Here is a 26,166-nt window from a genome sequence, read left to right as displayed (position 1 = left end):
CCGTCTGGCACCAACATCCATGTCACAGTCAAAGTTACTAAAACTGATGTTTGATGTGAACATTAACTGAAGCTCCTGACCTGCATCTGCTTGTTTTATGAATTGCACTCCTGCCACATGATTGGCTGATTGGATAATTACATGAATAAGCAGATGTTCATGTGTTCCTAAAAAAATGCTTGGTGAGTTTAGTTTCCTTTGGAGGGGTGTGTAAACAGTGATGCTAAAATCTGTTGGATGAAAGTAAGAGAAGGAACAGAAGAGGCAAACTCAGATTCAGGTACAAGCTATAAAAGTACAGAAAGCTGCTGATAATAATAAAAATAAAGATAAAAACAATAATAATAATAATAATAATAATAATAATAATAATAGTAAATAAATAAAACAGCTCTGTTTTTCTCTTGCCTGAACATCCATGTGCACTGACTGGGTGACTTTGTTTCCTGCACAAACATGAGTTCATGGGTTCACATGAGTGTTATGTGATAGGAATGAGTCATTTGTGCCCTCAAATGAATATTTTTTGTATATGGCTGATGCCACCAAAAGGTGCAAATGCATGCACTGCAGGATGCTGAAGTTCAAGCACTTGGGTAAACCTTAACAAAACCCAAGCTGCATACTATACATGCCATGTCCTTGGAGTCTAAGCACATCAACACCGATATGCCTCTCTTTTATTTATTATTTAATTTAAGATTAGCTGGCTCGCTGTCAACTAATTCCATGAAAAGACAGCAACCGACAATATGTCAGTCGATCTCTCCCATGATCCTATTCTGACAGTCAGCCCCAAGTCAACTGGTTCCTTCTGAGGATGTGAGTCTTTCAATAGTCTCATTTAGAAAACAAATGTTCAGTAATTTCCTAAAAAGCTGGACACTGTAGTTTTTTCAGCAAACATGAGAAATGAGTGCATTTGTTGGGGACTATTTCCAGTGAACATTTACAGCCAACAACCTGGCACGTTAATTTGTGAAAAAGATTGTGGTTTGGGTTTGAGTGCGTACTCCCTTAAGGTTATAGGACCTTTGTTGTCATGGTTACAATGACAAAGTTGTGGAACAGTTTCAGACAAGAAATCAACCGTTTTTTGTCAACCCATCCATCCATCCCAACCTCTTCCTAATGCAGACTTTGTGGTCTTCATCTGTATAGTTCGTCACCTGACTTCCTCCTTTGCTCCTCTCATAATCACTATGGCCGCTAGAGGGCGTGTAACAATAAAACGGAGCTTTGGGTCGTAATAAGCTGCTCATACAGAGGACTATGGACAGTCTCTGTAGCCTACAGCAGGTTTGAACAGATAGATTGAATTCAATGTTCATTCCATGTTCATTGTAATGGAAAGAAATTTCACTCAATGCAGTGATGGCTCACTGATCTGTTTGATAATAGGCTAATAAAAAAAATTAAGGGATTAGTTGAATATATGAAAAATGCGGAATATCACTTTAACATCATAAACATATCCAACAGTAAATACAATACAAATGTACAATTCAATACAAACATAGGCTCTGACGGAGCAGTGACTTTTATTATGAAAGGCCAAAGAGCTCGAAGACTATCGGGGGCGCGCTCGGCTACCGACTCCTGTGGTTCTCTCCGGTTGGCTGCTGTTGGCGCGGGAGCGCGGCTCTGTTAAAAAAAAAAAAAGCAGTGATCTCGGTGTGACAGCTCAGAGCTGTCCACGTCAACACACCGAGCGAGCACGGCGGCAGCGATGGACTCCACGTCTCTGGTGAGCCTCTCCACCGTTTCACCCAGCACGGGAAGCGACACCTTTGGTTGCTAGGTAGAGGGTTGTAATGTCGACAGTTAATGTAGTATTTTTTTGTGTGTGTGTTTTTCTAAACGTGCGGGACATTTGTTGCATTATGGCAGTTTCGGTGGTGGGCAATACTGGAGAAAATGAAGGGAGGGGAGGGGAGGGAGGGGGGTTCGGCTGCAGCCTGTTCATTAAACATAAACAGGTTTTATTTCTCCTCTGATGCGTTCATGTGAGTGTGATCCTGACTGTGGCCGTCATATTATTTGACTGTAGACGCCCAGGCCCGATCTGATCACTGTCTCACATGCAGCAGCAGCCAGAGCGTTTAAATGCCAACACTTTTCTCTGTCTGTCAGTGTAAAAATAGTGCAGATGGTCAGTGCTGGTTACAATGCGACAACTTATTAGGGTGTTAAGTTAACTCCATTACAATGGAGCTGGTTGAGCCACAGCTGTTATCCACTTATCCTCACACAGTCCAGTGCAGAGCTCAACAGGACAGTAGGTAAAGCAAAGCTTCAGTTCCTGCAGGGATCACTTGTAGAGACGCGATCCTGTTGATATGACACATGAAGAGAAGCAGTGTGGGAGTGTGTGGTTGTAGTTAAAGCAGCTCTGGGTGTTTAAATGTCTGCTTGTGTGGACCATATGTGCACAGATCGGTTGACGTGTAGAGCAGAGTACGTGCCACGTCCACTGTTCTCTCTCTCTCTCTCTCTCTCTCTCTCTCTCTCTCTCTCTCCTTTTCATTTGCCTCGCGCACCATTTATCCAGTCTGTCTCTCACCCCCTCACTCTTTAACCTCTTTCTTTTCTCATATCTGTCAGTTTCCTGTTCAAATGTTTCTGTTTCATTCTTTCTTTTTCACAGTTTCTCAGTGTTGTAAAGTAACTGTAAAATTACATTTACTCTAATACTGCACCTAAATACGTTTTTGATGTAGGCTACTTTACTTGTACTTCACAACATTTCAGTGGGAAACTCTTTTACTTCAGTGCAATCAGTGGTGCAGGAACTATTCATTTACTTAAGTAAAAGTTACACTACCTCGGTATAAAAATACTTTATTACAAGTAATTGCTCTGCATTAAAAAGCACAGTATTATCAGAAAATGAACTTAATCTGTCAAAGGTAAAAATTAGGTCGTCAACACTGATGCATCCACATGTGAGCAGCATTTATAGGTGGTTGAGAGGAATTGATTTTACATACTTTATTTTCTGTTGCAGGATTATTCTGTTAACAGTGCTTCATACTGGTTTGAATGAAAATTCCACATGATAATAAGCTGAAAAATAAATTTAGTTAAGTAAAAAGTTCATTCCCCTCTGGAATGTAGTAGAGTGGAAGTATAAAGTAGAATTAAATGAAATACAAATTCCAATATACAAACAAATTAAAGTACCAGTACCTTCAAATTGTACTTCAGTATGGTACTTGAGTAAATGTACCTCTTCTTCCAACACTTTACACATGAAACATATGATCAACCTAAACCTACAAAGTTGTTACAATTAATTAAAATGCTGGTTACATGTTATGTATATGAAAAATAAGGATCTAGTCATCAACACCTTTAAAGGAGCCAGTCTGCATAATGAGTACTTTTACTTTTGATTCTTTAATTTCATTGGGCTCCTTATACATAAATGTTTCATTTACTAAAGTGTAATTTTGAGTGTTTGAATTTTACTTTTACTGAAGTAGGTTAATTCATTTGAATATTCAGTATTTTGCTTGTTCTGTCACATGTATCTTCTTAGATTCCTTCTTCCTTTTTCTCTTCTTCCTTTACTACTCTCTCTCTCTGTCTGCCTGCCTCTGTCTTTGTCCTCCCTCCCTCTCTCACCCCCACCGTCTTTCCCTTTCTCTGTCTGCGTCTCTGTCTACAGGTATAATTTAGCATAAGTATGTGTATATGTAGCGATAGTGTTTGATCACTTTGTGTTGGCACTCAGTTCTGTGTTTCAGGTATTTGGATCTTTTCCTTATAGTGATACTGCAGTGTGGCGCTTCTCCATTACAAGTAAAACACCTGGTTCTCCACTCACACTCAAGGAACCGATTTGACAAAGAATTGTCAAATGTTTAAAGCAGCAGAGACTGAGATATCCTGAGCTCCTATGAGAAAACCTAAAAAAACACATGATCATACATTTCCCATAGTGCAACTCTGGAGCACCTTTTGTTAGACCCTACCTACCCGGCAAATGCCCAGGCAGGTACTTTCCTGACCACTTTTTCTTGACCTGGACGGAAACCATTATGAGGTCATTGAAACTTGAAGGAGATTTCATAAGGAAAAGACAAACTCGACTCCCAGTTTGTAAGAAGCTTTATGTTATGTATTTGTAGCTTCCAAGTCCAAGATAAAACTGTGATGTTACTAATGGTGGTCATAAATAAAAACTCAGTAAAATTGAAAGAAAAGGAAGCAGATCAGTGTGTTCATAGATCGTCTAGCACAAAACCTTTCCACCCAACAAGTCCTCCAATCCATACCAGCATGTCGGTCGTTTGTTCCTACCCCCGTTTACAACCCAGAGGAGTGTTTCCTATTATAGCGCCCCTACTGGCGGCAGGAGCAACCCTCTGATACGACCCATGGGAGTGTCTCCTGAAATAGCGCGCCTTTGGTGGCATGGTTACCATAATAAACGCGTGACTGTACCGCGAGTGGTGTACCGAATGTTGCCGTGGTTACTATAATAACGGTAATGGCTTTGTTAGGTTTAGCCACAAAAACTACTTGGTTAGGGTTAAGAAAAAATCATGATTTGCGTAAAAATAAGTACTTCCTCAAAATCAGACGATCTTTGTTGTCATGGTTACAATAATAACAACGAACGGTCATGGATAATAGAAACAATATAAACTACTGGTTTCACATGGGAGTCGAACACCGATCTCCTGTTTCATATTCATCCAGCCACCACAACCTCGTCCTAACTTTGTCGTCAACACACTTTTCCCTTTGCTCCTGTCATAATTACTATGACCACTAGATGTTGCTGAACAACAAAAAGTAACTATGGGTCATAGTAAGCTAAAGACCTGACTGCTCGTTTTTCACAGGAAACAGACTTCAAACACAAAACTGCTCCAAATATGAATACATACATTCAAGAGATAAAAACACAAACATTAACATTAAGTGCTCTGGGACGCTGAGGGGAGTGATGGGCATTACAGATACTTTTACTTGTCCATCAGGCGTGTTACCTAACCTAACCTAACCTAGATTTTGAAATAATGTGCATCTGGAAATTTACTCCATGTCTGGTTCTCAATGACCATTTATGTTTTATTTTCTAACATGTATCACAGATTGGATAACAATTGCATCCTTTACTACACTCACTGTCAACTTTTTTCCCACCAAAAAAGTGTGTTTAATAGAGTCCAGCTCAGCTGTAGATGTCCGTAAGCATAGTCGTCTCATCCTTAAGAGTTTGGACTCCACAGCTCAGCTCATCTTCAACACTGGAGTTTACACACTTTGACAAAATAATCTTTATTCAAAATGTCCATATACTTTTTTAGGTAGAAAAATCTAATTGACTGTGTGTGTAATAAAGGATACACTTGTTATCCAATCTATAATGTATGTTAAAAAATAAAGTGAAATTTAATATAGTCCACACTGTCTCTGTTCATTTTCATTCATATATGTTTATTTTTATTGAAATGTAGCGATATCATTGTACATATAAAAGCCACAGAGGCAGCACTATTGTTAAACTGTCCAATAAAACATTGTATTATGTATTGTATATGTATTATGTATTAGGTAAGGTTAGGTTAGGTTAGGTTAGTGTAGTTTAGTAGTAGTTAGTGTTTACCAAATTTAAAGCATTAGTGTGACATTTTGGAAAATACACTTATTCACTTTCATGCATGGAGTTAGGAGAATGACACAACTCTCATATTTGCCTAGCAGCTAGTTAGCTTAGCTTAGCTTAGCAGAAAGACTGAACACAGGGGGAAGCAGTTAGCCTGGCTCTATCTCTGTGTTACTAAATTCATCAGTGCCTTTGTTCCAAAATGTCAAACTACTCCTTCAAGATGTTTTCCTTTGCTACATTCACTCTGGAAGAATAATGAATCCTCTGGTTGTGTTCCTTGCTGCTTCCAAGCCAAATATAGACTTTCATTTGTTTTGAAGAAATCTGAAAACCTGCTAATTTTGGAAATTAAGGGTTTTCTCTAGTAAATCCATTAAAATAGGTTCCATTAAATACAGCTGTTAATGATCTGGTTCTGTGTAGCAAAGCATGATGGAAGCAAAACAAAGGTCTCTTTTTTTGCATCATGTAATATACCTTATAGAGGTCAGGTCACTGTTAGAGAAAATTGTATTTATAGCATCTGCTTAAAGCCTAGAATGTCCTGTTTGTATATCATGTCCATAATGTGGTAAAAATTTAAAAATAAATGCAAATAGCAGTTTAGAAAAACAGCCAAGTCTAAGCTGCAGGAGGCTGCAATCTTTTATGTTACTTTTTTAGTTAGTGGAACAGTCTCCAGACATTTAAATTGGTCTCTGGTTTCGTCTGAATCCATGACCTACTTCTAAACACACATATTACAGAAAATCTGTCATTATGTTTAAACCAGACAATTGTTAGATTTTAAGCTGTCATGTTGATCCAGAGTCAAATAAGCCATTTCCTCTTACATTTACATTACGGTGCCATTTAGAGTAGAAAGTAAAATATCTTTAATGATGTTGTAGTTGAAAAGTTACAGTATGCAGGCTCCACCTCTAACTAGGACAAGTGTAAATAGTAAAGGTGCTTTGTAGCGTTTTCTTGTAAGCAAACAAATGTGCATTCAGTCTTTCTCACCAAAATCCCTTGTGTGCATTGATGAGGCCTGATTTCCTCATCGAACTTCTGCAAAGCCAATTTTAAATTCATTGTTCACATCCATGTTTGCTAGCTTGCGGTCTTCGTCACTGCTTTCGTTAGCGCATTGCCACTATCAACTGTGGATCAGAAGAAAAAGTGTGAAGCACTGTGTATTACATCACTTATATTAAATGTTAGCAGTCATGTGCTTCCACGATACAAACAAACCAGGGACTTATGTAAAAACACGCAGCACCACTAGTGCTCAAAAACTCCAGGGCACCTTTAATTAACCAACGGAAACACACATCTGCCTGAAATGTTAGTTTTGGTGAAGTACCATTAACATACAGTATATTTCACATAATAATACAAAATATTTCAAATTACAAAATGTTATGGTATTATCTTAACCAAATTGCCAAAAAAAAGGTTGGTAGCTTGGTTGGATATTTTCCCTCATATTCTAAACTACATTTATACTACTAACTCTGAAACTTGACCTGCTAAAACTTTCTGTTCACATTGTTGGTGGCTTTTAATTGGACAGTGCTACATATGTTTCCTAACAACACAAGTTTTTATGGTACAACCTGATTCAGTAAATGACTAAAACTAACTAGTTGTTGACAAAATGATCTCACCAAATGGTCCATTTAGCAGCTTTTCTGGTGATTTCAATATCATGAGCTTCATCACCAGATCCAGTTTGCCCTGTTGTCATGGAAGTAAGTTACTACTAGTTAGTGTTTGTAGAACTTGTGTGTGATGGATTTACAAATATGCAGCCAAATGTAGGTCTTCATCACTGTGCACAGCTGGTCTGCCAGCAGGAATGACAACCAACAAGATCTGTACATTTATTATACATGACAGCTTTGACTAAAGTAATTATAGGTGTATCAGACTCCTGATACATCAGCAACACTCCAGTCTGAAGACAACTGACAGACTAGTCAGTAAAAGGAGTTTCATCAATAGTGGATTCTGACCATTAAACAAATGCTCCTGAGAGACTTCATAGTCACCAAGCGGTCCACAACAAAATGTCTTGAAAAATATTGGATGGATTGCAATGAAAGTTTTCCATAGGATGAATCCTAATGCTTGTGTTGATCCATTTCCTCTGGCAGCAGGTAGCATTTTACTGTATACCAAGGAAATATTGGACAATGGATGCTGTAAGCTCCTGGTCTAAGTTCTGTGATACACTCTGACTGTGAATCTATGCTAGTCAGTGCATAACAGAACTTTGTCCCGGGTCTGAAAACTCTTCGCAGATCGGACAGATGAATGGAAGGAAGGATAAGTGAAGTGTGTGCAGGAGAATGGAAAATATCTTCAGTCATTTCCACATCTGGAAATGATAAATGAAAAACCAGAACTGAAGCATGTGAATATGGAAGAAACGGTGAATGCAGCCTGGTGTTTAGTGTAGAAACTGGTTGGGCTGGTCACCTTGTGTGTTTTAATGTGAATGCAAACAGGGTGTTGCTGGAAAATCAGGATTTATCTGGATAATAAAGGTTGATACAACACAGTGGTCAGGTGAGGGAGGAATGGCTGACTGGAGCTCTAGCATTATGTCCTAGATGTCTCTCTGAGGTGACTCAGCAAAGCTGAAATATTTAAGATGTTCTTTCTGCTTATTGTTGCAGGAACCTTCCCTCTACACAGTGAAAGCTGTTTTCATCCTTGATAATGATGGCAACAGACTTCTGTCAAAGGTAAGGTTCAAGCACTATAAAGGTGATCTAACATGCTATAGCTCATTAACTGTTAATTACCTCTTATACCATGGCCAATTAAAATTCTGGATTTTGATTGGTTAGAAGGTGTTTATTTACTTTTAGCATCTATGACATTGGTGTTTCTTTGCCATTGTAAATTAATGTGCCAGTATTAACAACATTTAGACTGATTACATTCAGTAATGGTTCTCAGCTCTCATGTAAAACCTGTTGAGTATTTTTCCATATTTAGATACAAAACACAAGTTTCCTTTCATTGTGAAAATTAAAGTACTGACATTTGTGTTATGTAGTCCATCACAGTGAACACATTGTTCCATTTATTTGCATTTGTTTATCTACCTAAAACCCCAAAATGCTCAATATGTGGATTCCCTTGTCAAACTTCAATGGTTTTTTCCCACAGGGATTTCAAATGTGTAATGTAAAATCCCTATCAACAGGGGAAACAAAACAAAACAGCAACCAAAGGTAACAAAATATGAGTTGTCTGTGACTCCTTCACAATAAAAGCCATCCTGTGTTTCAACAGTTGAATTCTTTTAATATGAAGCAGCAGCAGTACGAAATGTGGGGTTAGTATTAGCAGTAACCTAAAAGAGTGGACTCCTGTCACGCTGTCATTCATGATGGACAGTCTAAAAAAAGCAGCAGAAACAAAAATATTGTCTTTATTCCATGCTTTTTTTTCCCCTTGTCAAAACCTGACACTTACAGCACATTACCCCAGTGCAATGTGACCATCGATAGTTCTGCTGGCAACAAGGGTGTACTGTGGTAGTAGTGGCTAATTTAGTCTGGAGCCTGTAACCTCAAGCAGAGAAGAGGAGCAGGCCACAGAGGCCTGGTAACTCCACCCCACAGTTTTTCTTCAATCTTAACCATAGACGTAAATAAAGATGGATGTATCCTCCGTGACCTCACCATCAGGTTTCTGAAGAGTGGTTTTGAAGCTCAGAGTGAGCTGTCCTACCGTCGCCATCTTGGCAGTGCCAGACTCCGCCCCTAAATCCAAACTAATCCAGTTTATGGGGATTGACTCACTGTTAGAGACAGAATCTAGTGGTCATTAGAGGAACTGCAGGTTAGTGTGCTTGGAGGTTGCAGCTTGGCCTCAACTGATGCTGACTCAAGGGACGTCACTGGAGGCAATTTATCAGACTGCACCTAGTTCCTTCTGGAGGCACACAAGACTTTATACAACTTTTCTCTTCTAACACAGCTCTGATCTGGCTGCGGGAGAGTGAACAGTAAACAGTGAGGCTGATATCAGTTAGATCAAATTACAAACAGTAACATTGGATTACACACTGCATCGGCTCATGTGAATCCCTTGTGCATGTGAAGGCAAGTTGAATCCAGTGTGGGAATGCTAGACTCCTCAACTAACAATGAAATCTGATAAATACAATAGAGAGGTAATTACTGAATGTGAATACACTGAGTGGGTATTACTGATAAAATGACCATGAATAGTATAAAAGCAGGGTTTCATTTTATGAAAATCTTAAACTTTAATGGGCTAAAACTATAAAAACCACTGGTATGGTCTCCTAGCACATTTAGACGATACTTATTCACACCTCCTCACAGCGTCATCTGTTCTGACATGTTTAATAGAAACAGCCCCAAAGGGAATGAAACGAGCAGTTAAGTCACTCTTTCATGAATGTTTCCGTTTCAGTACTACGACCCTGAGCTTTACCCCTCCATGAAGGAGCAGAAGAATTTTGAGAGGAACGTTTTCAACAAGACACACAAAGCAGACAGTAAGCTCCACTCCATGTGGCTCTCTTATTCTTTCCCTGTGTATTGTACTTAACACTTGCACTCACACACATCTCCAATGTCGTCTGTTACACATTCAACTATCTTGTACATGATACTAGCCTGAAGCAGTTTTCACATGAGCCTGTTTTCCACCAAAGAGCCGAACCCTTAATGTTCATGATGGGGGTGTTGGTGTGACTCTTTAAAATCCATAGAAATAGTGACTTTTCTGTCATAACTTTACAACTTTTATCAATGTAACTTTTAAACCAAAAGTGCATTGATTAGGCTGCTCGGAGAAACCGAACACCCTCTGATGTTTTTTGTGGTGCTGCAGAATAAGTTTCATTTTCAGGGGAAGTGGGAGAGTCACACAGCTGTCACCTGAGCCCCTACCCCCGGCCTCTTTATCACCCACTCAGTGTATTCCTCCCTTTGTCCAGAACTCCTCCTTCATTCCTCCTTTTCTCCTCTTTCTTCTGCACTTGTCATGCTAGACCCCCCCCCCCTCCCACCTCATTCTCCCTTTGTCCTGCTTTTCTGTTACTTAATGCATTTCTTCACTCCCTGTTTCTAGCACCCATCCCTGTGTCCCTCCTTCTCCTTCATTACTCTAAAACTTCTTTTCTTTCATCTCATTTTCACTTTTCTTTCTTCTCACTTATATCTTTAATAAAACAGAAGTTTGTCTGTCTTCGTCCTCGGTCATACCCACTGCAGGCACACACAGACAAGAAGTTTTTCATGTATACTCCACTTGGAGGATGCGTTGCATACATGTGCAGCAGATCGTCGTTTACGTAGTCTGCACATGCATAGATACTTCATGTATACTCTTTTCCCAAAATCTGTGAAATTTCCCTCCATGAATCACAACACACTCGGTTGTCTTTGTGTTCTTCCAGCTCGTGCCCAGTTGATACCCTTGTAATTTAGTGAGCTAACATAACAAATTGGTGGGTACACGGATGTACATGGACCCTCCAATAATGCGGAATGTTGAATGTATGACACTGACTTTACCTTTCATCCCTAACCTGGCCCTCTCCCCCTCTCTCTCCAGATGAGATAGCTTTCCTGGAGGGGATGACTATCGTCTATAAGGGCAGTATAGACCTCTTCTTCTATGTGGTGGGAAGCGCTCAGGAGAACGAGGTAAGTTGAATTTATCTCCCCTGACAAAACAGTGTGTTTTTTTCCATCCACTCTCTCACATCTTGCAGGGAGGTCGTATTTCATATTCATCTACAGAGTAGCGCCCTCTAGAGCTGTCAGAGGTTTGCTCAGTAAACCTTTGGCAAGGAGGAGAGTAGGGGTGTCCAGGTGTACACTGGTATTGATGACAACCATGATATTAAAAAGTTAAATATTGATATCCTGTTAATGATATACACATGAAAATATGGTGATGGCAGATGTTAGGCCTTGTGCGTCTTTCATCTGTTCATCCTGTTGCCTTTTCACCATCCATTAAGTGTGATTGTTCTTTTTGTGCAGTTATGATCACAGACCACTGATCACAGTGTAGGGAGGTGCAGACTGTGCAGCCCACTCTGGTTCTATGTGTCCACCATCTCCCTCATGTCTGCCTCCTCCTCCTCTCCAGCTAACTACGTTCTGTTTGGTTGCACAGCTCCGCCCACACGCTTACCGTTGATGTGTTTATATCTTTATCACGGTTTAAAGACTGAAGAAGCAGTCGACTGTTGATGACTCGTTTTATATGAATGACTCAGTAAAAAATAAAAAATAAAAAATGATCTGGCTGAAAAGCTCAGAGAAAAGTAGTGAAAATATAGAAAATCCAAATTGCCTCAAATAGTTGTGCATCTAGCAGCAGTAACTCTGCAGACCTCAGAGAGGAGGCGCAGAGCAGCAGGATTTCCAGTACAGCTCCCAGTAAGCCCAGTAAGCAGTAGGCAGAAGACAACAGGAAGCTCGTCTGAGTTTATTCAGCAGGATAATGTTGTATAGCTTCATTTTCTGCTCTGGTTTCATCAGAAATTCAAATATGCTAATGAGCACAGATCCACAGAATTTTATTATACAAAGATGCAGTGAAATAGGTTTACTGGCATGAGCAAAAACATGTTGTTGCCAAAGCAGTTTACAGATGATTAAAACACATTCATTATTAAATATGTGCCATATACTAATGCAGTCCATTGTTTGATTTCCATATAATTCAATCAAATAGAAAACAGTTATACAGTTTGATAAACAACAGAGACATATTTAGCTGCCAGAAGAGCTGCTGGTTCTTCCCCCAGGAGAACTGCCCCGGAGTTTCTCTTTAATTCTAATCTCTCTCTATGTGTACTAACCTGTTGTTATAGAGTAATATGGACATTCTTTACAAACTACAATAAACTTTTAATAAAATGTTTTAAATATATGTACATGTAGAATTTTTACTGTAGGTATTTCATATGTGTTTTTTTGTTTTATTTTTTTCTCTCTCTAGCTGATGCTCATGTCGGTACTGAACTGCCTATTTGACTCCCTCAGTCAGATCCTCAGGTACGTTCACTCACCAAACCTTAAAAAAGTTACATGGGTGAAAGCATGAATGAATTAAATAATACATTAATGATATGATGCATCTAAAAATACAGGAAAAAGGAAAAAAAAAACAAGACAGACAGGAACAATGCTTTTAAATGAATAGCACTGAAACAGAAACAGTACCCCTCCATGCACGCACGTCATTGTGATGTTAGAGCTTTTGTCGTTCAGCCTCAGCACCATCAGTGCTAATGGTAATCCACACACTCCTCCACACTAACGCTCCTCTACCGGAGCCTCTCAGAGAGATAATGAGTCTCCATGTTGAAACTGATGTAAAATTCAACACCAGGATCCCTCGCTGTTGACTGCAACATTAACGGCCAAACAGCGGCTGATGTGGTTGCCATGGAAACCGATGCAGTAGTAATGCAGAGTGTGAGCGATAGAGACACTGAGAGATTATATTATTATTCAGTATGAAAGATTACAGACTGTTCTAAGTTGCCTTGTGCGGTATGGAAATGTCCAGATGTTAGTGTGACAGAATAAATTCAGGGAAGCTGCTGAACAGTCTCCTCATTTTATTTTAAACTGGAATATTAAACGTTTGCCCGTGAGTTACCACAAAGTATTCTTTAAAAACCCTTAGGAAACACATCATGTCGTGTCCTGAAAATTAGACCTGAAATTTGAATCTAATCTAATCTAATCTCTGATTTTTTTTTTTTCTCAGTAACTAGTTATTTGAGGGATTACAATTTGAAATTCAGTAATTACATTACAGTTACTCATCCCAGTAATGCTCCATTACTTTGACATGTGGGGTGTTTGATTGACGTTTGATTGGAGGATTGATATTGGTTTGTGACCACTGAAGACAGTGGGCAGATTGGTCTGGGCAGGCAGTAGCTTCTACCAACACAGGAGAAATGTGACTCCAGGTGATTTTGTTGTTGTCTTTTGTTGATTTTGTGTCTCCTCGGCAAATGTTACAGATATGAGTACCTTCAGTCATGACTTTTTTTTGATTGGACGATTGGTGTGTGCTGTGTAAGTTCACACTTCACAAGAGCTAGCGCAAAGTTCATACTGATTAAAATGAATTAGTTCACATAGGGGACGTTCACCATTAGCATTTATTTAGAGTAACACATGCAAAGAAATTTAGGAACGATGATTTGTGGTTTTATGGGAAGCTCCGTGCTGGAGGGGTTCCTTGGTGACCTCTAGTCACTGCTTGTCATCATGGTGAGGTTGCCAGCAGAGACATTGCACAGAAGTGGCAGGATAAACTATTGTCCTCTGAGAACTAGACAACCATCCACAGACTCATTGTCATTTTTATATCCTTAAAACAAATGAATACAAGTTGTTGACCAGTGATTCTTAAAGGTGTAAGCATATCTTTGAACTTAGGAATTAGCCAGGCTGGTTGTTTCCCCCTATTTCTCGTCTTTATGCTAAGCTAGGCTAACTCCTAACTCCAGGTCTATACTATAGCTCAGACATGATGAGATCGTCAATCTTCTCAACTCAGCAGAGTGAATATCCACATTGCCCAAAATCTCAAAACTGCTCTTTTAAGTAAACATAAACACATGTGAAACTGCAATTTTTTGAAGAATAATAAACTAGCTGTGAAAATGTAACGATAGGACTGAGAGGTTTATGGGCCGGAGGTGATTAATTGTTGTGTTGTGCTTTGTTTGGGGGTTTTTTTTGCAGGAAAAATGTGGAGCGGAGGTGTTTACTGGATAATATGGAAGGAGTGTTCCTGGTAGTGGATGAAATCATTGATGGAGGGTAAGAGAAAAAAATAATGTTTACAGCTGATTAGATGTATAGAACAATATGTGCAATTTTTATTTATAATATCAACTGCAACACATACACAATTTACTGTGTTCAAACGAGCCAACATATAAGCTACGGCTTTAACTTGGAAGTATTTCCAGCATCGGGCATGTGTTAATAATTTTTTTATGAATTGCTTAGTCCAGTTGTTCCCAACCTGTGGACCGTGAAGGTATTACAAGTGGGCCGACAAATCATTTGCAAAACAGTACATTTTGGTGAAAAGATGTAATTATGTAAGAAAAGAAAAAAAAAAAACTATAATAACGTTTTAAATGTTTTAAAATGAAATGATTAAACATGTCTGAAAACATTAAAAATGTTGAAAAACGTCTTTCATTGTTTTTTTTCTTGTATTAAGGCCTGTTACTGTGAAGTAACTTTCCGCTTCTTATACTTGTTAGCTATCTCAGTCTGATTGTGCGCTAAAAGATTACATCCGTGGCAACAACTGGAGTTCCAAATTTGGTAGCTGGTTAGTAACAGGAAGAATCAAGAGTCAGGAGACAAACGGTGAATCATCATCAAACAACTTTCAACTGCTTCCAGTTCAGTTCTGAATGTTCAGTCGTTATTATTGAAATAAAAAGTGCTATAAGAATGTATTATTTGGCCTCTGTATTGTCACGGGATCAGATGTGGGCCACCAACATTTTCAAGTGGACCATGAGTTGGAATAGGTTGGGGAACCGCTGGTTTGGTCTATAAAATAACCCTTATCCTGCTTGTGCTGTACTCTGATTGGTTGCCTAATCCTGTTGCCAGGGTGATTCTGGAGAGTGACCCACAGCAGGTCCTACAGAAGGTCAGCTACAGGGTAAGACGACTATCATTTATTTACTTCAGTCATTGCAAAATCAAATAAAAAAAACAAAAAATTGTATTATGTTCTAAAGCATCAGATCAGCTGTGTGGCCTGTTCAAACTGTCTACATTTACATTAAGACTCATATTGTAGCTTCCCACAGCTTTTCTCAATGGCTTCCTGCCTCCTCTTACCTGCTTTACCTTTCTCTCTCTCCTTCTCCTTGTGTCTCTTCATCTGATCGGTGTCAGCTAATGTCAGAGCCAGCCTATGGCTTCGTCCTGTTTGATTACATCACTGGTAACCTAGAGGGACAGACAGACAAGAGCCAGCTGCTGTAGACAGACAGACAGAGGGTGAGAGAGAGAAAGAGAGAGAGAGAGCGAGTCAGAGACGAGGTAGAGCGAAAGAGTGAATGAATGAATGAATGAATGAATGAATGAGTGTGGTAGAGACAGTGGAGGGACCAAGGAGGGACGGGTGAGACAGATGAGGTAAATGCATGGTGAGAGAACGTAACTAACAGAGTGTAAAGAACTGGGCTGGCTGCTGCTAAAACTTTAACCACCTGGTGGTGCTAGAGGGAAAGTCAGGGGGACAACAGAGTCATTGGGTTTTATCCTCTGGGGACCACGAATGATGAAATTTAAAGGAAATATATGTAACAGTTGTTGAGATATTTGAGTCTCTGAACAAACAAACTGACAGTGTCGACCCTAGAACCACTAGCATGGTTTAAATTCTAATACGAGTTGTGATTGGTTGAGCTGTTAACAAACACGCTTATAAGTGATTCACAGTATGTACTGGTGTTTTGCTACAAATCTGATGGTGTTTGCACTGCTCTGCATATGTGTGTGTGTATGTGTGTGTGTGTGTGTGTGTGTGTGTGTGTGTGTGTGTGTGTTTTGCATCGCTTTAGCATTTTTGTCTTGCATACTCAATGATGTTATTGTGTCTTACAGGCGGATGAGAACCCATTATCTGAACAAAGTGTGGCCCAGGTAACACACACACACACACACACACACACAAGTGAATGACATTTACAGAATTGCACACACATACATTTACAGTAGCTTCAGATAGTATTCAGACCCCTTCACTTTTGGCACACTTTATTTTTTATTGATTGCAGTTATATAATATTTATATAATGCATGCATTATATACAGTCATTAAATAGAATAAATAAAGGCTAAAAATTAATATTGCTCCAAGTGGTCCAAGCAGCTTGAGAACCTTTGGATACCACATGCATGACATCCAGCTCTTAAAACATTAATGAGAAGACTGCCATTATTAAATAAATATCACATTTGAAAATAATGCCCCCAAGAGGAAGTATTTTAACAGAAATAAGTAAAGGACTGAAACCTAGCCTTGTGGCACACCACAAATGAGACGGTCAGTTAAAGGTACCAACTTGAAAAATTACATTTGGATTTGGAAATCAAGACTCAGCTGCACAAGTCACCAATTAGTGAACTGTTGAGTTGACTGCTTTGTATCCACACCATCACTATAAAGGTCTGATTATCACTTGTCTCATAAGCACCAAGACTGCTAACTTGGGGCCATTTGAACAGATCGTCTTTTAATACAATGTGCTAGTGTCGGGCAAAATGACCTCAGCATTCATGAGGAACTCAGAATCAAGAATCAAGACCTGCGTTTGCTGTTGCTGGTAAAGTAGACCAGAAGTTCAGAGACAAAAGCAGAAATGGAATGAATAAAATGGGCGGGTTGCATGCCAACACCTACACATAAATCCTGTAGCAGATACACACCTATACTCACACTGTAGCTGCATGTTTACCTCATTTCTATACTGTTATTAACATTAATACTTAATTTCTATCTCTCACACATCCTAATGAGTTACAGAAACACACTAACTGTATAGCAGAATAATTAGTAGCAGTTTAACACCTGTTTGCTAATTCACAAGGCTGCATGCTAACGCTCTAGCTGACCATGCATGTTCAGGTAGCAGCTAGCCTGGCTTCATTTCCAAAGCACCGTACAGCACTAAGAGGCTCAACTGTGAATGAATGGGATTGACGGGTCAACAAACAGATTGTTGTTGGATTAACATCCTCTAAAGCACAGTAGCTTTCTTAAGTACTGGACAGATACAAACCTGCTTCACTGACCACTCTGACCTCTTCTGCCTTGTGCATTTATTTACCTGAATGTTTTTCTGATGTCTTTCTTAGCTGCTGCTGCTGATGTCTTCCTGCTTGTGTGCAGGAATGAACATGTGCATGGGCCTGTGTGTGTGTGTGTGTGTGTGTGTGTGTGTGTGTGTGTGTGTGTGTGTGTGTGTGTGTTGTGTGTGTGTGTGTGTGTGTGTGTGTGTACTCATGCTCTAAGCTTTTCTATCTGTTGCTTTAACCTTCACAGCACATAACAGAGAAACTGGCCCTCACCTCTAACGTAAGTCTGTACTAACTTCACTGCAACCCTACACTGTACGACAAATCTCAGTCTGCTGTAGCTGGACTGTTTTTTTTTTTTTTTTGCGGGGGTAATTTCTTCAGAACTGCATTTCTTCCATATCTAATATGTATCTATATCTAATGACACAAAACTACAAATAAGAGCTAAAAATCATAGAAAGTATTCGCCTATATGCAGCAACCCTTTCTGTACTGTACTGTACAGGGTATTATGGTATTTACAATGGGTTAGCAGGTCAGGACCCCAAGCTTGAGAGGAGGTTGTGAAAAGTTGAGAAACTAAACCTATAGAATAAACACCACACATGGCCAATGCAGTCTATCAATTCTATTGTATCATATTATGTCATAATGCTAGAGTCTCAGATGTGAAATGTTTTGTATATGCACTTTTCTGCTGTATACTCACCTATAGGCAGAGGGTTGACCTTATAACCACCTAAAAATAGCCACAGATATGTATCAGCACACATTTAGCAGAGCAAGGTTGCAGTCTTTCATGGTGAGTTTTTTTCTTGCCTTCTTTAGTCTTTAAGGTGGTGCCTGCTCTCGGGCCACAGACAGTACAGAGGAACAAATTGTTCCCTTACACAAACTAGCACACATAACTGCAAATATGAAGTGAACACAACAGGGTGCAGAGGCAGGCGTTAATGATTGGCAACTGCAGCACTACAGTGATGTTTTTTGATTAGTGGTGGAGAAAGTATTCACATATTTTAGTTAATATTTACCTTTAATATTCTATTACAAGTCCTCCACTGAAAATATCATTTTTATCCCAAGTATTTATTGGGAAAATGTACCTAAAGTATCAAAAGTAAAAGTAAAGAATGGCCCCTGTGATACTATAACTTATATATATATATATATATATATATATACATATATAGTATCACTATATATATATATATATATATATATAGTATCACAGGGGCCATTCTTCTGCATTATGAGTACTATATATATGCATTATGAGTACTATATATATTGGATTTTGAATATTATTTGAATATAATAGAATATTGAATTTTAACATTAATGTATCATTGTACTGTTGTAGTTGGAGTTCATTTTAGTGCTTAATTTTACCAGTGCATCATATTTCATATGTTTTGTATCTTTGTATGTAATCTAAATCTAAAGTAATGTAACTTTATAGCTGTCAGATAGTGCAGATAGTACAATATTTCAGGTTGAAGTGTTGTGGAGTAGAACTATCCTTCTCTGTGTTCTCAAGACAGCAATAGTTTACTTTCAAATTACATATGAAGCTCACAGAGTTAAATGGAGGGTTCTGCATGCTGGACAGTTTGTACTGTAAAAATCAGATTAACAAACTAGTCCCCAAAACTAACGAGCAATACTGAAAACTACAACTCTGTATAACTCTGTTATAAAATTAAAGGCACTAATCAGCCAAGAGCAGCACATTAAGTGTAGGCCTTATGTGACTGCATTTCCCAGGATTCCATCCTGCAGTGAATATTAACTGAGCTCCAAGTGCCCCCTGCTGTCAGACTGAGGAACAACAACCTTACAGCTGAAATGAAGTCTGGGTTTAAATTGAAGGATTGAGAACTACCCAAAAATGAGATCAAACTTTATTGAAACTTGTGAAGAATTTAAGACTAGCTAGCTGTTATTTTAAACTGAATTTACCCTAGCAGATAAATAAAGTATCTATCTATCTATCTATCTATCTATCTATCTATCTATCTATCTATCTATCTATCTATCTATCTATCTATCTATCTATCTATCTATTTATTTATCTGTCTATCCGTCTATCTGTCTCTCTGTTAAAAGTTTACCCTAACCCTAATACACTCTTACAAACAAAATGTATTCCTTCCTGCAATTGTAAATGAAATATAATTAAATGTAATCATTATATTATTATAATGTTGGTCAATACACAAAGGTGTCACTGGACAGTACTGAAAATTGTCTACGAAATGTAAATTTCAGTACATTATATCTCTGTATGGTCCATGTTTATTGTAACTGTCAGTTTCATATACATTTCATATAAATACAAATACACTAAGTTGACTGCTGACAGAGAATTCACCCTTAATAGTAAAGTTAATTGATTCCAGTATTGCAGTAATAATAATAAAGTAATAATAATAACACTCTGTTGTTGTAAACTGGCTGCATTTAAATAATAATTTATTACAGCATATAAGCTGTGTTTTAGGTAATTGATATATTGTATAATTTTATCAATTTATTGTGTGATGGAATCAAAACATTTTCTTTGTTTGTAATGTAACAACAGGTGGAAAATGTTACACTTCATATACTGTATATGTTGAGCTCCTCCAACATGATGGCATTGAGCATAGTCTTGCTCTGACATCTAGTGGTTGAACCATGGTACTGCAATACTTTACAAGTCTGCCCTACTCTGGGTTTACCTCACAGAAATCACTGCACTGACTCCAAACATATGTTTTATCTTCTGCAAGAAAATGGCAGGAAAAACAACAGCAAGTAAACAAACACGTAGCAGTATATCATTTTTTCTTTCACTTGATTTGAGCATTAAATGATTTAAAACCACAAATTAGGTTTTATTACTGTAATTAATTGTACATGAGTTCATTATGGAAATAAGTACATTTAATGAGTTATTATAAATTATATATTACATTAAAACCTGACAGTCCCATTGTATTACACATAATTATTATACATCACCTGCAGGACAAAATTCAAATATTGGTCACCTATGAATAAACTCATTATAATATAATGATACAAAAGACATTTACATGTACAGTTTATGCATAATGGTGAATTGATTTAAAGAACCATTCACGCCTATTGCATCTACGTTAATACATTAAGATCACATCAGTTTTTATCTGATAATTCAACTAAAAATGTTGCCAATCAGCATAAACACACATAATCACACACATTTTCCTCAGGAAATGCTTCAACAGTTTATATTTTACTATATTATATATACTTTTTATTGGGTTTTATGCATTTCTATAATGTTCTTATGTATTTTACTGTTTTGCTATATCATATTACAAAGTTTATATTTTTTCTCTCTTTGTGTTTCCAGGTTCTGCAGTCGGCCAAGGAGCAGATCAAATGGTCCATACTGAAATGACGCAGACCAGACAAATTTAGGATTCTCAAGAAAGAATATTTCTAGTCCCAAAGCTATTTTTTATAGTAACAGACTAAAGGGAAGATTATTACAAGTGAGGTGGACAGTGTCCTGCTTTATATAGCAATGAATCAATCAGAAATAGGGTTTTGTTTCTCTGTGCAATGGCATTTTGTTACATTGTGTGTGACGTGATTAATTTAGCTGGTTCGAGAGTGATTTTAGTCCATACTAGAGATGTCAACAGGCCAAATGACACCAGGCGCTTTATTCAAAAGTGTCTCAGAAATGAAAAGTAAAGACTCAAGAGTCCGCCTGTACTTCTTTATGAAACTGGACGGTTATCAAACACTAAAATAGTAGTGACCAGTGTTTTATTGCTTTATATTTTGGCGGAGCAGGATCTTCCAGGCTTATTCACTCAAAACAGGATTTATTTTAGCTGTTTTGTATTTGGAAATTTGGAAATTACAGTTTTATACACGTTACCTGAAGTTTTATTTTTCCACAAAATGTTACATTTCCAAAGTATTTTGGAACAACAAAGTTGCCAACATTTACAAAAAATACACACGGCTGTGTCCTGTAAATTGTTACAATTTGTAAAATATATTTTACTTAAACATTTAAATCAACGAGGATAATCTGGGAAATAAGAAACTCATTTGTGCACTGAACTGCTCAGTTTAATAAAGTTGCTGTTGTTCTGTTTGTAGGCTCCTTTAATGACATTAATGTGTTTTGTAAAGCTTATTTAAAGACTGTAAATGAATGTAATGATACTTTATGACAAAAAACAAATATTAGCAGTGTGTGAAAGAGGCAATATGTTACTGTTGCACTGTCAGGACTTTTATTAAAAATGCCCTCATGAAGGTAAATTAATATTTGTACATACAATTGATTTTATAATGAAAGGGACCTTAAAGAATATTAAATGTTCTGCAGGATTTTGTGGCCAGAATTACAAAGAATAATGTCTATTTTATTGGTATTTTGTGAGTTAATAAATATTAAATATTTTACTTGTAAAAAAAAAAAAAAGAAGAGAAAGAAAGCCAAAGACAAACTAATTATTTTGTTTACATTGGATGGTATTGAAACAAGCTGTCATTTTCTCTGTCCACCATTGGTGAGACTGATAATAAAACTGTATATTTGTCCTTGTATCAAAGACTCTTCTTTTATTTATTTTTATGTTTGTTTGTTTTTAATTAAATATTACGCAAAACGTGAAGTGTACTGGAAAACTGTGAAAAAACTGAGTCACAATCTCAAAAGTATAATTTGTTTGTTGAAAAATCCTCAACTCTAAAGATAAAGATAAAAGATAAAAGAAAACTCAGACCTGTGGGTGTGGTCAAGACGGACTATCAGAAGACATGTTTTCATGTCATTCTGTTTTTTTCCCAGTCATTGCTGCTTCATTCTTCTACAACTGATCCCTGAACAATTCGACATGAAATCAGATTAAACATGAGTGTTTTTAAGTTTGAGTTAAAGGTACAACCAAAAAGTAGGACATCAGAGTTCAGAGAAAACAGGCTACACGCAAGGTTTGTTTATTTATTATCAAAACATTCATATCATAGTAATATATACTATTGTTATTAGCTCAGGTCCTTTGACGTCTGCAGTGAAATGCTGCACATGTTTTATGAGTCAGTGGTGGCCAGTGTACTCTTTCATGCTGCAGTCTGCTGGGGCAGCAGCATGTCCGACGTGAACACACTCAGGACTGTTGTGTAGAGACGCATGCAATGTAAGATGGAGGCCATCTTGGAAAATACCAACCATCCTCTCCACAAAATTCCGGCAGGACAGAGAAGCAGCTACAGGTGCAGCAAACGTCTCATCTCACTGCGCTGCAGAACAGAGAGGATCAGAGGATCCTTTGTTCCCACTGCCATCAGGCTATACAACACCTCAGCCAAAGGAGGTGGACTAATCTAATTATTATTGTTTATTTATTATTAACTGTTTTTATTATTATTATTAACATCAACAATGAGCTAATGGACACATGAATTTCGCCTCTTATCTCCCTGCTGTGACTTCAATCTTTGTTGTAAAAAGAAATTTTTAGCAGCACCAGTTGTATTCAGCAGTAAGTAGGAAATACGGGTTGTTTGTCCCTGTCCTCTGATACGACCCATACAAGTATCTCCTGAAGTGCCCTTACAGCAGCAGGCACACCAGACCTTTGTCGTCATGGTTACAATAATAAACATGCAGTTAAGCTTCTGGAATGGTCACTGTTTGGTCAGGTTTGGACACTATTGTAATATTGATTTAGAATAAGTACATCCTTAAGGTTATGACCTTTGTCGTCACGGTTACAATGATAAACACACAGCTGGTTAGGGTCATGCTTAAAAGTAACAAGGATAACGCAATATTCAGCTTATTGTGTGAATACTGATCACTGGTCACAGCAGGCTGTACCACAGCACAATCAAAGTGTACCTTTTAAGTCTATTTGACATTTATACTGTATAAAATAGTTAAGATAATATGTCTTCAGGACTGGGTGGCTTTGAAGTGTTCACCAGTTTTTGGGAGAAGAAAATTTCAGGAATTCTCAGGAAAAGTTTTTTTTAACTCTCTACCCTCATCAGCCTTCAGGCATCATGCTGGTGGCTTGCTGCTTTTGTTTGTGATGTGCAGTATGACAAGATGTTTAGTGTCTGATGCAGACCAGAAGCTTCTTCCAGCTGACTTCAGACATGAGTTCCACATGTCTTCTGGTAAACTGCAGCTGAAATGTCATGTGAGATTTCTCTCATTCTCTCATTCTTTGTCACCCTCCCATAAAGCTGTGACTGCTGAAACATCTGGTGGGCTGCTGTTGTCTCTTGAATCTGAGCCTGAAGTTCTGAACTCCAACTTAGGTCACAGGTCTCACAGTGTTCTCACAAACAATTTCAGCTGGATTTATTCTACAGATAAAGGGTGTACTGATACTACAGACACAGGTGTATTTATACTCCAGATTCATGTGTATTTATACTTCAGGTACAGGTGTACTTACACTCCAGAAACAGGTGTACTGATACTACAGAAACAGCCGCATTTATACTCCAGATACCGGTGTATTTATTCTACAGTCACCTGAAATGTCTTGGCTACACACAGGTGATTTCCATTTAACTAATTGTGTGTCTTCTGAAACCAATTAGCAGCACCTGTGATGACGACGCTGAAGTCTTTTTCTGTTGATCTTTGTCAGAGAAGCCACATTAACTGCGATTCAATATTGTCAAGTGATAAAATATTATGGCAGACTCTACATTGGTCTGAAAACCATCTGGTTTTGTCAGGTCTAATTAAGCTGTCCTCTTCTACAGAGCAGGTTTTGTTACAGTCTAAGACTGAGATGAACGACAGAGTCCTGCAGAAACACAGAGTGTTGGAAAATATGTAATTAAGTAAGTAATGATTGGCTTTTGAGTTGGTGCTGAATTCAACAGAAATTATCATCATCATCATCATCATCATCATCATCATCATCATCATCATCATCATCATCATCAGATGGTTTGGTTTTCAGCAGAGCGGGTGCCTGTTACAGACTCTTTTTATTTTTAGGTCAGCTGATGTGTCATGTTTTAAATGACTCACCCTGTTTGACTTGGCAGTTGATTACGGAGGAGTGTGTGTGTGTGTGTGAGAGAGAGAGAGAGTTTGGGGGATTAGGGGATCATGTGGTGAAGATGTCTCATTAAGGAGTCATTGCCACAGCACAGAGAGGGAACTGGTTTGATGAACTTTCTCTCTTTTTGTTCCTCTACATCATCTTCGTCTCACCTTGCCTTCCCCATGTCAGTCATCTCAGGTGGGACTCTGACATCATCCATCCAGAGTTTCTGTTGACAGTAACTTCTCCTATCAGAAATTCCTCTTCACTGTCCTGATGTGTGTATGTGCCTGACGCACTGCTGTTCCTGGTATATATACCACACTCACAGAGCCTCTCACACTGCCACTGGCTGCAGACAATTACCATACGGTGGCCATTGGCCAGCATTTTGACAGTGACGGATTGGCCTGCCTCTGATTGGGTAATTATGATGTGATGTCAGAGAATGTGGGTTGGGAAAGAGAAGGGGAGAGAGACAGAGAGAGACCAAGAGAGAGAGAGAGAGAGAGAGAGAGAGAGAGAGAGAGGGGGACGGAATATGAAAGGGAGAGAGACATAGAATGAGTGTGAAAGAGAGAGACAGTGGGAGGGATAAAAACCATGGGAGGGGCATTGTGTGTGTGTGTGTGTGAGAGAGAGAGAGAGAGAGAGAGAGAGAGAGAGAGAGAGAGAGAGGGAGAGAGAGAGAGAGAGACCAAGAGAGCGAGAGCGAGAGAGAGAGAGAGAGAGAGAGAGAGAGAGAGAGTTCGGTCTATCTGTCCTAATTTATGAGACTTGAAAACCTGCATAAAAACATAAGTGTTCATATAGTTACACTCTGTCCCTACACTGAGGTAACATTTAAACTTTCCATTTGGCCTCTCTCTAAGTTTAGGTAATGTTTCAGCTTTCTATTGGGCTTGTCTCAGCACTGCCAAATGTTCTGCCTGCAAACCATCACCTTTAATCTGGTGTGGAAATGTAATTATGTTATTTTTCTGCAGCAGGCTCCAGCTGGAAGCCGTGCTGTAAAAACTAATTAGCACCTTCAAAACGCCAAGCTTCTGACACCATAAGGAGCCGACAGCAGCAGCCAGACCCTGCGGCCTCCAGAAACCTCCAGAGATCTCCAGAGAGACCGAGAGACCCCAGAAAAATCTGAAAACCCCTAGAGACCACCAGAAGGACCCACTAAAAAAACCTCCTTAAACTGAAACTGTATCTCCCAAAATATCTAACCTTTCCTTCAATTAAAGCTCTGACATACATCAGAGACCTTCAGAAATTTCTTAAAGCCTCTGTAAATCTAGAGACCTTATTGAAAACCCAGAATCCAGCAAAATTTTGAACCCCAATGGCTACCATAAAGATCACAAACTTCAGTCCAGAAACCTTTTAAACCTTAAGAAACCTTAACTTTCAACTCCAATGACTTTCAGAAAGGTCTGACAGATCTTGAAACCTTTAGAAACCTCAGTACGCCTAGAGAAAACTCAATACAAGTCTGGAAACCTTTGACAACCTCAAGAAACCTCCACAGAGCTCTAGAGATCTCCGGGTCCAACTGTATGATGACTCCATAGATGGGTTAGTGGTATCAGATCAGATCTGTCTGGTTCGTCTAGTTAAACCCATCTCT

General features: G+C 38.5%; 1 protein-coding gene across 2 annotated transcripts; it reads left to right on the top strand.

Annotated features, from left to right (window-relative positions):
* The first annotated feature begins 1,672 nt into the window (after nucleotides 1-1,672).
* Nucleotides 1,673-21,619, top strand: LOC111227940 (coatomer subunit zeta-1-like). Of its 2 annotated transcripts, XM_022753690.1 has the most exons (9): nucleotides 1,673-1,747; nucleotides 8,287-8,355; nucleotides 10,064-10,148; nucleotides 11,213-11,304; nucleotides 12,614-12,669; nucleotides 14,383-14,460; nucleotides 15,277-15,328; nucleotides 16,282-16,320; nucleotides 20,861-21,619. In XM_022753690.1, exons 1-9 carry the CDS (start codon nucleotides 1,730-1,732, stop codon nucleotides 20,906-20,908), a joined length of 537 nt encoding a protein of 178 aa, XP_022609411.1. In that variant the 5' UTR covers nucleotides 1,673-1,729; the 3' UTR covers nucleotides 20,909-21,619. The 2 variants fall into 2 exon arrangements, with proteins under 2 accessions (XP_022609411.1, XP_022609410.1); XM_022753689.1 differs by lacking the exons at nucleotides 16,282-16,320; nucleotides 20,861-21,619 and adding an exon at nucleotides 15,568-15,676.
* Nucleotides 21,620-26,166: the final 4,547 nt, after the last annotated feature.

The sequence above is a fragment of the Seriola dumerili genome, unplaced genomic scaffold (genome assembly GCF_002260705.1).
Source record: "Seriola dumerili isolate Sdu_G_001 unplaced genomic scaffold, Sdu_1.0 BDQW01000192.1, whole genome shotgun sequence".
In the NCBI taxonomy this organism is placed as follows: Eukaryota; Metazoa; Chordata; class Actinopteri; order Carangiformes; family Carangidae; genus Seriola; species Seriola dumerili.
The sequence above is the reverse complement of the archived record's forward strand: the minus strand, read 5'-3'. Positions and strand labels throughout refer to the sequence as shown.

Coding starts and splice junctions, on each gene's coding strand:
- LOC111227940 (XM_022753689.1), top strand. Junction 8,356..10,063: donor GCAACAGACTTCTGTCAAAG/GTAAGGTTCAAG, acceptor TTTCCGTTTCAG/TACTACGACCCTGAGCTTTA. Junction 11,305..12,613: donor GAAGCGCTCAGGAGAACGAG/GTAAGTTGAATT, acceptor TTCTCTCTCTAG/CTGATGCTCATGTCGGTACT.